The sequence below is a fragment of the Pagrus major genome, chromosome 7 (genome assembly GCF_040436345.1).
Source record: "Pagrus major chromosome 7, Pma_NU_1.0".
Lineage (NCBI taxonomy): Eukaryota > Metazoa > Chordata > Actinopteri > Spariformes > Sparidae > Pagrus > Pagrus major.
In genome coordinates, this window is record NC_133221.1 from 9,253,975 (window position 1) to 9,269,873 (window position 15,899).

General features: G+C 39.3%; 1 protein-coding gene across 3 annotated transcripts in view; it reads left to right on the forward strand.

Moving 5' to 3' along the window:
* The window catches only part of LOC141000435 (metabotropic glutamate receptor 4-like), a 138,483-nt gene that overhangs the window by 59,726 nt on the left and 62,858 nt on the right, over positions 1-15,899 (forward strand). For all 3 annotated transcript variants that reach the window (XM_073471177.1, XM_073471176.1, XM_073471178.1), the window contains exon 2: positions 15,600-15,816. In XM_073471177.1, coding sequence (XP_073327278.1) covers positions 15,600-15,816 — 217 coding nt within the window. The remainder of the gene's footprint in view (positions 1-15,599; positions 15,817-15,899) is intronic.

The window sequence follows — 15,899 nt, forward strand, 5'->3', positions numbered from 1 at the left end:
CCTATTCTAGACAAGATGAATGTAGTCATTTCTACATACAAGGTTAAATACTGAATTATTCATGGAGGCCAACTTTCCATATTAACAGATGCTAGCCGTAGGAAAACATCATGCCTTGTATTTGGCTGTGCTGTCTGCCACAGTGTATTTTTACCTACCACTAGGGGCTCCAATGGCCAGAAAAGTTTAGACTCTACAAACAGAGGCTTTAAATATTGAAACCAGTAGGAAGTGTCAGTTATTTTTCTTTTGAATATGTCAGTTAAGTGTTTACTAATGATGCTACTGCACTCACAGAGGCAACATTTCAGTCAAAAAATACCCAGTGTCTCACATATTCTACATTGACCTTAACAATACATACATAGCACTAATATTTATAAATTTGGTAATCCACCAAAGATAGTAGATTTCCTTCTCTTCCCACTGTGAAGTATGGTTTTGAAGCATTGCGTTTCACATCATGGCCATCGCAATCTTGGTTTTCTGGATCCACAAGAGATCATTTTTGGACAAGAGGATGAATGTGAATGAGAATCTGAGGACATGTTGTGTGCAGTGATTTGTCAGCCCTAAATCATACCCTGCTTTATCATCTCTTTTACTCTAAATGGGACCATAATTTACAAAATAACCATGCAACTATATTGAAGGAGACTTGGAACTAGAGATTGAGACCAGAAACTCATTAGGAAACCCTTTGACGGAGGTAATAAATCAAGTGCGAAGTAGGGTCATTTTCTCATAAGCTTACATTCAATCAGACTTGTTTTTGCAACCAGAGGTGTCGCCCCCTGCTGGCCATTATAAACAATGCAGTTTTAAGATACTTACTTTGCTTCACCTTACAGACTCAGGTGTCCACTAGCTTATGGTCCGAACCAAGGACTCTGACTAACTGACCAACTAGCAGATATGTAGATGGATTGACGTACTGATGCCACCATCCCAAGAGCCACGCTGCCTGCATGGCCTAAAAAATTTCAACTTGTAATAAAACAACGATAGCACTGTTGATCAGTAGTGATTGCTACAGTTAGTGTAGTGCAACATCCTAATAATACTAATATGGCACTTAATAGAACGCAAACCTCCACCAAGGCCCAACAGTCCCCTTTAATCCAATCACAAACTTGATATTATGTATCACTCTAAATTTTAACCCACCCATAACTGCTTAACCACAATTTAAGCTCACCAGATCTAGGATCTGCTTCTAATTGTCCTCACTCAGAGATACCAGCCACCTACATCCGCCTAATATTTTTTTAACCACCCCACCTCACAATGTTGAAGAAAGTGAGAAAAAAGTCTGGATCCGTCCCTTTATCCAGATCTACCTCAAAAGTTAATGGGGTCTATTCTGGTTCAAGGCCAATCCATCCATCCAAATTTCGTGGAAATCCATTCAATAGTTTTTGTGTTGTACACAGGTGAAACATAACCTCCTTGGCGGAGGTTATAATACTTTTAATAATACGGTTTCTATAAAAATAATCACATCCTGTGCAGCTTCAGAAAAAAAACGGGTTGGAATACAAATCTTGCCACCAGAAACTCAAAATCTGAATTTACATATAGTCTGTTTATTTTGTTCCTGTAATACACTTCACTATATGGATGCAAATATTGGAAGTTGGCTATTAAGTTTATGGGTAACTGCTGTTCAGAAAAATATCATTTTTCTTGCAGACCCACTGCATTAGAAAACATATTTCCTGCTATCTTTCCATCACAAAAATATAATAATGTAGAATAAATTTCACACTTATCATGCAGCAGGAAATGGAACTGGTTAAATAAGCTCTATTAAAAAAAAAAAAAAAATACTGTTTGAAATAATGCTGTAAATGAGCCCATTTTCATGTGTAGGAGACACGTCCAACATTATATTTCCGTCAGGTTAGGTTGTGCGCTCAGGAAAATATGATTTGTTGCGAACTCATTATTTTTAATTAGCTTCATGCTCTCACTCTGTTATCACCATTTTTTGTACTGATAACACTGCTGTCTGTCAACAAACATTTGTGTCTGCTGATAATGTTTATGGCTACTGCCAACATAGTGGAGACCCACATACAAAAGCTTTAATGAACTGTCTCGAGTGGGTTTTCTTTAAGGTCATAAATCCGTGATACAGAAGAATGAATCAGGCATATAATTATACAAAGGAGTTGTGAACTGGCCTAGAGGAAGAGGAAAAGTCACTGCTGCAGCGTCATTGGCTTAATCTCCGACTGCTCCTGGTGTGGCTCCATCAAACAAAACTGGCAGTGCTCATTGGTGTGAAGCACTGCAATAAATTTAATGTAAAAATTCTTCAAGAATTTATGGTTCATACGCAGGAACAACAGGCAACCCTGATATACTATAGATGGTTTGTGGGCCGCTGACCTCATGATGTTTAAGTCACTTTTAAGATTGGCCTCGATCGATGAATAAAGTATGAGACTGACATAGCGTGCAAGACTCGCTCTGAATCTTCCCCAGAAATATTAAATCCATTCATATCCCAAGGCGCTGCTGAGAATTTCCTTTTTTTCCTCCATTGATGTCTTTTTAACCAGTGCAGTAGGGAATGTCTTGGTTGCCTAGGGAGAGGAGACGGAGGAGGGCACCAGTTCAAAAGTGTTGAATACAAAAGAGATATCCATTGTGTTAATGGAAAATACTTCCAGACATTTCATTATTTTTCGTATTTATTAATAATCTGTTGTGAATCTTCCAGAGAGTCTGGCTTTTTATAGCTTAGTGATAGCTAATAAAACATCAGTCACTGAGACAGGGAGGATTTTTTCTTTTTAGTATGTCCATGTTAGGAAAATTTCAATCGCATTCTGATCACTCATTTTTTGTGTGCTTTTAATGCAAATTCAGTATATTGAGAGGGAGGATCAGTCAAACCTGAGCATCAATAACACTTTTTACTACTTCCCTCTCACATTTTCTGGTAAATAGGTGCATTATGGTTTATGCAGGGATCCATTCATCACAAATGTCATTTCGTTAAAATCTCCCAACATTCTTAACCTTTAGTTGAGATCATTTGCATGTGTAACGCAAGTAATAATTCAATTTGTAATGAGATAATTAATCACAGTTGCCACTGCCCAAATTAATGAGTGCCACAGCCTAACAAATAGAATAACAACCCTGTTTAGGAGCAGCACAGAGTGGCTTTTCAGAATCGGGGATAAACAATAAGTTCCGGGGTCCATCAAATATTTAATTCAAATGCGACATTTTTTGTTGTGTTTCGCTTTGCTTTTGTCAAGGCAAAGTATGAAAAATGAGCTACCTATTTGTGACAAAAGGTTGGAAATGAAATGGAGCAGCCCACCCCTGCAAGGATGGGAAATAAATTCTTATCTAGTATTGCCTGTCTGTTCCCTAACTCAAGAGATACAAAGATTTATGCAAACCGCAACAATGCAGAAATGGCTGCTGGCTACTGTGTATGCATATGTGTGTATGCATATGTGTGTGTGTGTGTGTGTGTGTGTGTGCGTGTGTGTGTGTGTGTGCGCGTGTGTGTGTGTGTGTATGTATATGTGAGAGAGAGAGTGAGTGTACAATTGAATAAACGAACAATGACAAAAACAGTTGTGTAGACTAGTTTGTACATCATAACACATCCAGGGCTTTCACAACTGCAAAACTTGTAAATCAGGTCTTGGAACGCTGAGGTGGATGACCTGGGGATGTTTGGTGCCAGAATGCAAACGTAAGTGTTAGGTACGATGGAAAATAAAGGGGAACTTGCATAACATCATTATCAATTAAGTTCCAACCCCCAAACGTGTAAACATGTTCTTCAGAAGACATACCCAAAGCTAACATATTTCATTTGTTCTGCAAACGAATAAGCATATTCAGATCCTTCTCTGTCTATCAACGATGTCGACGTTTTCTGCAGCCATTTTTAATTTAAGTAAAGTAATTTAAATCTAACTCTAGGCCTCATTTTCTAATACTTAATATAGAACTGCAGGGACAACAGAGGAGTTTACATTATAAATTTGAGATCTTCTTGCTTTTTCACACCAAGGCACAAACACTCAGATGGACTCCCAAGCTTTTGTTATCAAAAATTAAGCTGTGAACCTAATATCCTTGTTGGAAATTAACTGAAGCCTACAAATGAACCTCTGTGCAGATTAGTCCTTTTCTAATGTAGAATACAGTTTGAGATTGAAGCCACAGAGAGGCAAAGCAGGAAATTAAAATTAGAGTATTTTTCTACTTTGCTTCTTACTTTAATGATGTCTCTGAAACATTTCCTCTAAATCCCACTGAGTAGTTTGACATAAGATTCATCAAAGTCTTGATAAACAAGACCCTTATTTAACAGACAACACGTATAAACATCTGCCATTACCAGCACCCTGTAAACATGACTGTCACACATACAGATCGAAACAGCACAAGTGCCAAGGCGAGTGAAGCAGGGAGACGTTGAGAGATAGCACATTATTTTTAGTGGCTCTTGTCACATACTGTATGTGAAATACATAATAATGCTGCCATGATGCTCTATTGAATGTTTTTGTACCCCTCTGCTTGTCTGGATGGACTGACCTGCTGTATTGAGAGGACATGTGGTCTGCACGTTATTATTATCTGGCCATTATTTTGTGAATCCTGCCTCCGTTTGATGTGTGTGTCTTGGTTTTATGAACTGCGATTGAGATACTTCACTTCATTTCAAAAGACAAAGGAATAGTGTGAATTAGAGCATGGATACGCGACCCAAACCCATCGGGACCCACTGGGACCCATCAGGACCCGTCGGGGCCTAACTTTTCAGGCCAGATTCAGGCTTTAATTTAGAAATGATGTCCAGGTCCGGTTTACTGTGGTTTCTGTGATATCTATGTGTGTAGAACAATGCCTTTCACAGTCATCTATACTGTACATGTCTGTAATTAGGCTATACAGCCAAGCTGTAACCATGGCAACAACTGTGTGACAGTAACACAAACTCAGTGCTTCAGCTCACATTAACTGCGTCGGGCTCGGGTCACTTTTGGACATAAAAAACAGAACACCTGTGGAGTTCAGGTCGGGTTCAGTTACTACTTTCTTGGACTCGGTCTGGTTTGGACAGAAAAATGCGGCTGGAGCTGCATTCTGGCAGTACCTCGACTGATAAGCTCACTCATGGATAGCTTTTAAAGTTGACTATGGAAAAACGTTTCTGCTATTTGTCATTTCAAATATATGTCAAATATTTTTTATATTTTAATTTATAGTGCAGGATCCTCTCAGAGCATCTCTCAAATGATACTGGGGCGGCCATCACTCACATTCATGTAATACCTTCGCTCAGAAGTGTTTATTTGTGTATTTTAAATGTGTCCAAAATCACTCCCTCATTCACTTTTCCCAATTGGACACTTAATATTTGACTCCACAGTGAGCAGAAAATTGAGCCTTTGGACACTGAAGACACATTATTTTGAATCATGACTCTCAGGTGTAGTTTTTCATGACTTGTGATGCTATTGTATCTATTTTTGAACTGAAACACTGGAGGTAATTATGGAGCAAAAGGTGGCAAATACACATACTTTCATGCACACAAAACTCACATTTTTCAAGAGCATTGCTGTCAAGCTGTCAAGTCGTCAGTGGACTTCCACTGAAGCTGGGAGCAGTGCCAAAGTGTTTTAACACAGCTCTTAATGTCTCTGTTATGCTTGCATCCGTTGAGAACAATAAATGCATTTGTTGACAGTAATGTCTGACATTTTCTGTCTGTCTGGGGCTTTAGTGTCTCCGGTATATAGAATATGAATTTTATTATGAACCCACAGGTTGAGGGCTGTACACTTCTAATGCTATGCTGCTCGCCAGTTAAACCTGAATACTGCACGTCTTACTTCAGTGAGCTTTCTATGAAGCCCAGGAGGTGTCATGGAGAAAAATAAAACTATACTGTGATCTTGATTTAATAATGTGTCCTCTCGGATTACTAATTTGAGCTCTTTTTAATAATTCATGCTCTTGAATAAATAATCATGCTCTCAATTTAATAGTGTCTCTCACTATATCACAACAACAAAGCCACAAAGCCACTCCTCATTGAAAAATATACACTAGCTGCATAGGTTAACTAGACTGGGCTTTTTCCCACATTCTAGCTGTGAGACAAAAGACACAATTTGTGCGGCTGTAATGGCAGCACCGCCCTCTCCAAAATCACTGAATACGTCCCCTTTTATGTTGAGTTGAGCCTCTTTCACTTTGTTCTACAATTTCACAGAGTCTGTAATACATTAGATTAATAAATCTTACTTATTGTGTTGACATGTCGCGGCACTGAATAATCCAAGTGGCTTTGTTTGGACAGCGATATGAAATCCAGAGCACAAACCTTCCAGGCTCTGTACCGTTCTGTTGATTGGACTTATTATTTGGAGCTTGGCACACTGGCTGCCCTGAACCCAATTAAAGTGTGGTTCATACAGGAAGTGTACAAAGGAAAAACAGAATAGATTAACTGTTAGAAAGTGTATAAACACATAGTTAATAGAGTAGCTAAACATGAACATTTAAATGACTATCTAGAAGTTATTTTACACGTTTTTAAACTGAGCATTTAATCAGCGCTCTACGTGGCTGTGATAGAACCAGTGTAGCAAGATAGCAATCTGTCGCTGCGAGGTGTAGTCCAGCCATAATCAGCGATTACAGCTTGGATATTTCATGCCATGCACTAAAGATGGCTTGCTTTTGATTAATAATTACATTACAGTAATCAAATTGCTGGCTGTAAATTGTATTCATTCCTCATCTGTTGTACTATAATCAATTGATTTGGTTTTATTTATGATTATTAAAAACAGAGATAAAATGATAAGGAAAAAACACTTATTTCTAACATGATTCCAAGATGTTAGAAGACAACAACCCAATCCTAGAATCCAAAAATACATCATGATAGCTAGTAAGCTAATAAAAAATAACCCTGACATAGAAAAAAATAAGGGTACCTAAAGCAACAATATAATTACAGATTTAATTATAAATCTGTTACACTTTTCCATACACAAGTTCCACATCATGGCACCAGAGTCAAAAAGGACCGGCTGCATTAATCACTTGACGAACGTAACGGGAAAGCACACCGGCCTCGGCTCTGACATCGTTGAAATGACAAGCGTCAAAGAGCACATATGCACACAAATGGATGGTGGGTTGTGTGCTGTTAGTGAGTCATACAGTGTTGTTGGAAATAACACAGTTCAGTGAGAATAGGGTCTCAAAATTTGTTCAGCATTCTACCCAAAATTAAGTTGGCATTTTGCACCTCCAGATCCCTAATCTCAAGGTCAATGGGTGTTTTGAATGGGTTTTTTCAGTTAGATGCCTGGAATGATGTCTGTTGTTGTGGTCTTCAAAAAGGCTGCTGCCAATAAGTGGCTAAATGAGACTACAGAGGTTGTTCAGGACATTAAATGACATAACAAATAACATCAAAAAGACTTATCTACTCATTAGACCACCTTTACAAGGCTAACCCTAACCCTAACCCTAACCCTATTTAATTGCAAACTATTCTCACTCAAACTTTCCAACTTGAAAATTGATCAATTTATGGTTAAGTGTGGATAGTACAGTGTAGTAGGAAGCTTAGTGGTGGTGGTGAAGTTGAAGTCATGCAGCCGTGATGGAGTTCATTTAAAGACTAATACAGCTATTACATTCTAGCGATTGCATTAACGCTTCAAAAACCATGAAAGGGCTGTCCATTTGTGAAGATTATCTTGCCGAACGAAACGTGTAAGTATCATAAACTTGTGTTCCCCGCAGAGCTTATTTTCTGAAATAATCCAAAATCCAATTATAAAATCCCATTTGCTTTTTGTCAGTGGTAAGCCAACTTCAGGGTTAGCCCGTAGAAATTGTTTGATGATTATGAAGGACATGTGCCAGGTCAAAGACAACACTGCTCAATAAAACAATTCTCAAAAGGCTATTCATCTATTGTGGAGGAAATATGAGAGATTCATGCAGAGTTGTAAGCAGGGAAAGTTGGCAAACATGAATTGGGTGATACCTTGCAGAGAAGTTTGATCGTTGGCCCAAGCCTCTGTGTGGAGCTTGCATTGTTCACTCTAGTCTCACCATATTGATCTCAGTAACAATGGGTTGAAAGATCCCATTGCGCTTTATGACTCAGCAGATTGCTTCTGCAGTTAGTCACAGTGTCAAACCAAGCTGTGGAGAGAGCAACCTTTTCTACTTGGCAGCGGTGAGGTGTCTTAATGACAAGAACACTGAAACTGTTGAGTAGCTGAATAAAAAGCACATAAAAATTCTCTACACCACAATAGTTTGATCAATCGGTATGCCAGGAGGAGCATTGTTTAACCAAATCTACACTGCAGGGATTCACTGACTGGAGCCTTCACCTTGGCTACCATCCAGAGTTATATTCAGCTGCTTCTTAATTGAATGGTGAAGACTACACGGTGTGCCTGAAGGTGCTGATGAGTGTCAGCGATCTGGCTCTGTGGGACTCCCATGAGAGCAAACGCAGTGTCTACATTTGCCTCTAACTGAACATGAAACATGAAATCAGCTGTGAAACTATAATTCTAATTATAAATTAGAAGCTACAGCACCATTTTCGGGGATTTGTGTAGAGTTTCCCTAAAGGATACTGACAGACGAAGGTGTTAAGAAATGACCCTTAGCAAATCTCCACCCTGCTTAGTTACTGTCGCACTCGAAATTGTATTCATTTTTGAAAGAATGGGCCCTTAATTTTACACAGAAGTAGAAAAATGTTGGACTGTTCATTTTGTCAGCTATTATTAGGACTGTTCTCAAAATTTATTAACTGTAGATTAGATTCAGAGGCCCTATTGTTACTCTAAACTCTGATATTGCATTTTGGATCCAATGCAATGGTTGTATTGGTACATGAATGGGGATTTTTCTGATGTGGCCTGCAATCTCATAAGATAGTATAGAAAGCTAATAATACTTTGGAAAGTACCTTAAGTTACAACGAGCTAGTTAGCAAAGTCTAAGTTCTTACTGCACATCATATGGTATCACCGTGTTGGTTTTGTTCCTGGAACACTATAATTAATGTTGCTCCTAGTACATCATTGAAACTGACTAATCATGTTTTTGTTTTTTTAAACGTCATAGCTTAGCAACTCATGGAAAAAGGCCAAAAAATATGCACACATGGGAGAAGTTATACTTTCAAATACATGTTTAAAGGTCCAAATATGTAACACAGTTGATTGTTCAGTCTCATTGCCAACTCATCAGATATTGAGGCTTTGGGTTGGTGGCTGGCCCGACCTACTTTTGACAAGTTGGGAATGAGACTCAACAATCAACTATCTTACAAATCGGACCTTTAATATACTGAAGGGGTCTATTTTAAGCCAAAGCACATTTTCCTGAAGCTAACCAAGTATTTTAGATCCCTAAACCTAGCCAAACAACGAGAGCAAACTGAAAAGATGGATTCCAGATGGTATATGAACCCCAATCTCGTGAGTCCTATGTTTAACCCACAATATTTAAGCCTCAACAGCTTCTCCAGATGTAGACTGCATCACTGTTTCATAAGTTAAGGAGGAAGCTTACTTATGATGTTCCAGGAAGAACACCAACACAAGTCAAAAAGCTATGACATCGCAACAGCGTGACTGGTCAGTTGCAATGATGGTCCTGGAACAACATTAATAATGATGATATCGAATGCACCATCTCCCTGTAGACCCATGAAAACACTTGTGCACATATAGAGAAATCCAGTACTCGACTGGCTCATTGTGCCAAGTTAAAGTTGCTAAGTTATGATTGGACAATCTCTGTTTTGGGGAGGGCTTTAGCAAAAATATTTACAGCTAAATCTGATGTGCTGAAGACATCAAATACCACAACCACCATTGGGCTTTATGTCTCAAATGACAAAGTCCTGTCAGTTCATGCAAAACTTTTTCTTTCTGTTTTCATACGGCCGACTTATTTGCAGGAGGTATTTACTGAAACATTTCCAGAGGCCTAGTGGAAGCTTTTGATTTTTCTTCCCCAGCAAATAGTACAGATGTATAATATTTCTGTACAGTTCTAATGAGCATCATTACTCCTGCATTGATGCAGTGCCAAATGAGCTCATTGAATTTTTAAAAAGGCACAGTTATTTAAAGCAAGTGATTTGAACATTAAATCTGCATCAGAAATCTGCTTGAGACTCACATCACAGCTATTAAGCATATTTCCCAAGCCCATTAGCAATTAAATGGATAGTTCTGGGGTGAGAGATTGCAGATTAAAGTGCTTCTATAAACTTGAGGGGGGGAAACACAATGTATTGGTGTACTCTGCGTGAAGTAATAAGGTCACATAGAGCTCAAATCAGAGGACAGGAAGCTCAGCTGCTTAAGTCCCAGCACTGAGCAGATGGTAAGAGCACACAGCATCACTAAAAATGAAGCCATGAGAACGTTTTTTGAACAACCTAAGATCTTCACCGCTGAATCTGGCTGCGAGTATAGTGAGCCAATCCTGAATTCAGTTTCACAGTGCAAGCTTTCATACATTGAAGCCCTCTGCCAAGATATTCTCTCCTTGCTTGCATATGGCACAATCTCTTTTCACAACACGTCAAGCCTTTATTTTTCTTCCCAATCCCTCCTTCTTTTGATTCTCTTGGGGGAGATCAGAGCAGGCCTTTGCTGTGGAATTTAATTTCTTGAGTCAATGCTAAGAAGTGGCTGTGTTCTATTAGAGGAAGCACAATGTTCAGGACTATCGCTGTAGTCCAGTGAGCAAGAAATCTCGCCAACACAAACACGATAAGCTCTGCCTGTCCCGGGGTTCTTGACAGAATGCTGAAATTGTGTGATTGTTACAGCAGTGAAAATCCCTCAGGTGAAAAATACAACACAGGGTAGCTTCACTGCAGCTCCCACTTATTTGGCAGATACGGGACCAAACACGTCAAGGCAGCACCAGAGTACATGACAGAAGGAAAATTAAAAACCCAAAAGAAAAGAGATATTTATAATTGGGTGCAAAACATTTACTTGGATGTGACAGTTTAGCATAATTTTGATAATGAACATCAAAATCCACTTTTTCATTAGTAAGGTCAGTCTGTATTGTATTCTGGCATGTAACCAGCAATACTTCTATCTTTCTTCAAATTCACCAACAGAACTGAATTAACAGTACACATTATAACCTCTGACAAAGGATTTTGAACAATCATGCATGTTAGCCGGGAACGGTAATGATGTTGTTTGTGTTTTAAGCCTCAAAGACCTAGAACAATGTTTGGAGAGCCTGACTCTCGTGTATTTATTTTGTTTTTCCCACCCTGTTTTTGCAGTCAGCATCAAGTGCCATACATCATTTGATTCCGGAGAACATTTAATTACAGTTTTTTGTCTGAGAATAGATGAATTTACCAGATTTAAAATGGTGTTGTTGTTTTTTTTTTTTACTGTGAAGTCAGACAACCTCAGGATGTTTAGTTTTTTTATTTGAAAAATATCTACACTTGGATGTCTTTTGTCTGCATCTGACCTTTCCTGAGCAAGTTACAGCCATTTATATTACTATCCACAGCATTTTTTAGTGAAAACAGTTATAATCCTATATTCCTGACCATGTAGATCCAAAAAGTTCAGATTATTAAATCATAACAGAAAACACTGAAGCAAAGTGACTTTTTTCAGAAAAATATATTATCCATGAACACAAACAACAAAACTTGCATTGCTCGTGTTCACTACAGAGCCCCTGAATGCCCAAACAAGAGAAAACTGAGAAATTCAACTTTACATGAGTTTTTCAAGCATATGGATAGGATTAGTGGTTTCAAAGCTGTTAAACATTTAAAAACAATAGCTATTTTTAGCTGCAGGCAGCTGTCTCGGTCTTTGAGGGTTAAAGCTCCTCTTGGAGGAGAGTTCACATAATGCTGACAGGTGCTATAATGAAATACATTTTTATCCATGTCCATATCCACCTTGTATTTTATTCTGAAGAACATACTGTACTTATTATGCATAATTAGCACATGCATCATTGAGGTGCTGATTTAAGTGCAAATGGGTAAAAGGTTAATTTTCACTGTGCTGCTATGTGCTCGCATGTTGAAATAGTCTATAATGAGACATTGTTAACACCTTCCAAACACCTTTGCACAACACTTCAATTTCAGTCTGCTAAATCCCGCCGTATGACGTCAAAGCAGTGTTAAAAAAGAAAGAAAAAAGAAAAAAAACCAGGATCACACTTTCATTGCTTCCAAGAGGGAGAGAACACCGATGTATAGGCAGGAAAGTTCTGCCAACCATCAAGGCAGCCATGAAGTGAGCAAACCTGGGGGTCAGGTGCACCTTCGTACGCTGCTCTCACCAGGTGTTAAATCAACAAGTCAGCTGACTGCTGCTAGTCCACAGGGTGCAGGCTCAACACATGCCAGAGACCCTGTCAAGGTCTGTGTCTCTGAGTGCATCCCAGAGGAACATGTGCATGAAGCATGTCAGCCTCCAACATCAATGTCATTCAGTGCTCACAGTTCATGAAGCAGTGCAATTTGAACAAGCAATTCTAGCTGAAAACAAGACGAGCAGCGCAGAAACACTGTGCGGGCTCGGCACAAAGTGATGGCCTGGGACGTGTGGAAGGCGTCAGTCCAGAGGGCTGACTTGCAACGTGCACATGGTCCATTAGCGCACACAGATTTCCCCTTTTCTGCCTTTTCTCTTTCAAAGGGAATCGAGTTAACGAGGCCGCCTTTGACTGGCATGTTTGCCGTATCGCAAGTCATTACCTATAAAAGCCAAGCCTCCGCTGAAGCACTACTTTAAAATATTAAAATAACATGACACGAGAGGACATCTTTTACATTCATTTATTACTGGTTGTGCACTTGCTGCTCCTTGTTCGGGCTTTACGCAGTGGATCCCTGTGGCATAAAAGAAAGTCGGTGTTGAGTTACATGAGCTGTTCGGAGCTCTGAGGTCACGGGCGTAGATTGAACAGCTGTGCTCCTCACACATGCTGCAGCAACAAGCAGGGAGCACAGTAGTAGCGCGATCAGTGCAGTGCTGCAGCTGACTACATCAAAGGCCTCCGCTGTGGGAAGTGAGGGAGAGAGGAAGGGACGATAGCACTTCCACAGCAGTCTGTCTGCAGTTAATGGAGCAAATATTTGTATAGTAGGACTGTCAGTGGGTAAAGCTTGATGTAGCATTGCTTGATGTAAGTACTATGAGGGGTTGGGTAGGTAACATTCCCTCCAAAACATACCATTTTTATTTTGAAATTAACAAAAAACAGATATGTAAAGTCACACATCTTTCAAGCTGTAAGGAAATACTTCAGGTTTCAAGGTGTTTTTCAGTGTCATATTCAGCTTATGTCTCCAACAACAACACATTCCTCCTTTTTCCCATAGAGATACTTAAAGGTGACAATATTTGTATGAATCCCCAGAGCAACCTGAGGCACCATGACAAACAGTATTTGGAAAGGATTCATTCACGTGTCAGTCATCAGATGAAAAGGCACTGTCAAAGTCATTTTTCTGATCCCGTTTTGATCCCACTGAAAAAATATGTGCCATTCAAATTCAAATATTATCTCAAGAATTCAGAAAACACACATAGCTTATTGCATTGGGGTGCTGTAAGTGTGAAAATGGAAAGTTTGAACTTGGCAAAACTCCCATTTGTTGCCATTATGTTCTTGTGTATGTGTTTTCATATAAAGCTGCTGATGAAAGTGATGTTTGTTAACCTTTCTAATTGCTTAATAAATGGTTTATTAAGCATTTCATTGTTCGTTAAAAGTGAAATAACTATTAACTAAAGTTCAATTAACTATACATTTTCCATTTATTAATGGTGGTTATCATAAAGTGTTACTAAAGTCCTCATAGGCCCATTCTTGCCACTTGGCAGCCACCTTGGTCACGCCCCCAGCAGTTATTTGGGGCTAAAAAGACCAGGCCCCTATTTAAATTCATGGGGAGAAAGCCAGAACTTGCTCACCGAGTCAAACATACTGCATGTACAGAATCGGCAGTCATATCTGATAAAAATGCTTAAAAAGACTTTGCCCTGCAACAAGGTTTAAAATGCCCTTCCCCATAGGTTATACTTCTACCATGCACATGCATGGTTTCACAACGCCAACTTCTTTTACGGCTCAGTGCAGAGTGGCCCTCAAAAGAGTGCCTGAACAAATGCAATTTAATGTCTAATGTTTTAGTAACCTCACCTTGCTTGGTGCTAATGCACCTGTGCATTAGAGTGTATTCCTTTTCCATGCTCATTAGAGGTCATGAATCTTAACTGTGCACTCCCCTCAACACAACAACACGACTGGCTTATAGCTTTCTCGCTTCAGCTGCCATAAAGCAAACGATTGGCTTTTGGGGGGAAGGGGCAGAATAAGTTACATACAACCACCATCTCTCGCATTACGGATTTTTCCATTCAATGCCCTAAGTGGTCTGTCTTTCTCTTATAATGTCTCTGGTGTGACCTCTTGTAAGGCTTCAAGACAAGGAGTCTACTTTAATACTGGGCTGGTTCATGCACACTGAAAGATGTTCACTCACTGATTCATACACAGTCAAAATCTATTCTGGTTTTTAAAGCAGCTGCCAATCTGCCTTCTACTGCCTGAATTTATCAACCGTAGGGAATCTGGACAAAAAATTGCATCAGCATTAAAAGTCTGTCTATATTTGAAGTTAAACCATGAAACACATTATTGAATGTCATAAAATCTGGTCAGTTAACTTCCTAACTGTGTGGCACAGAAGCCATAGGAATTTCACAGGAGTTATTACCAGCCATAAATCTGAAACAACTTGAGCAAGCAAAAGTTGAGATTACATAGCAAGTAAGAGTTTCCTGCTAGAGGCAGTTTCTAAACGACTTATGTTGTGAAACTAAGAATGGGAGTTAAACCTTTTATAACAGCGGCTCGTGGAGACAAGCAGAACTGAAAATAGCACTTGTGTCATCTAAAACTGATTTTTCAAAAGACTATCAGAACACTATTAAAGAACATCTAAAACAGTTTCTAAAAGTTTGACTTATTTATCTTCCATCCTTTGAGATATCCCTCATAATTTACCCTTACTGGGTTCAACGGTTATATAAACTGAACATAATAAGGTCGTATTATATTTCCAGCTCTCTAGCCTTTTTCCATTTCTGACAAGAACATTGGGTATTATTGCTGCTTTGGAGGCAAATAATCTTTTGCTTATATGTTTTTCAACACCGAACAAATCTCACATTATGTTAGTGACAAGTTTGAATTTATCAACGGATTAGTGTTGCCTGACTGGTGTCGAAATCACCTCTCAGAAAAGTATTGTAGCTAAGCCTGTGATCACCAGGACTATTTAAAGCAATGGCGTGCCAACTGTAGAGGGTGAATAACACAGAGGGAGAAGGCTTCAACAGATGTTAGGTGTCATATTATAATCATGCATCCTTACACGCAACTGCAGAGAAACTTTCCTGTTGTATAGATAATTAATGTGCACGAAGCATATTGTTCACAGTCTCTCTCTCTTTCTTCCTCTCTTATAGATCCCTCAGGTGAGCTACGCCTCCACGGCTCCTGAGCTCAGCGACAACACCCGCTACGACTTCTTCTCCCGCGTGGTGCCCCCAGACACCTACCAGGCCCAGGCCATGGTGGACATCGTCAAAGCCATGCGCTGGAACTACGTCTCCACCGTGGCTTCTGAGGGAAACTATGGAGAAAGTGGCGTTGATGCGTTTATTCAAAAGTCTCGAGAGGACGGTGAGTCTCTCTACAAACATTCATCCAAGCATCTCAGAGTTTATTTACACAGATTTGAAAGTGGTTCTCGCTACAGTACGTGA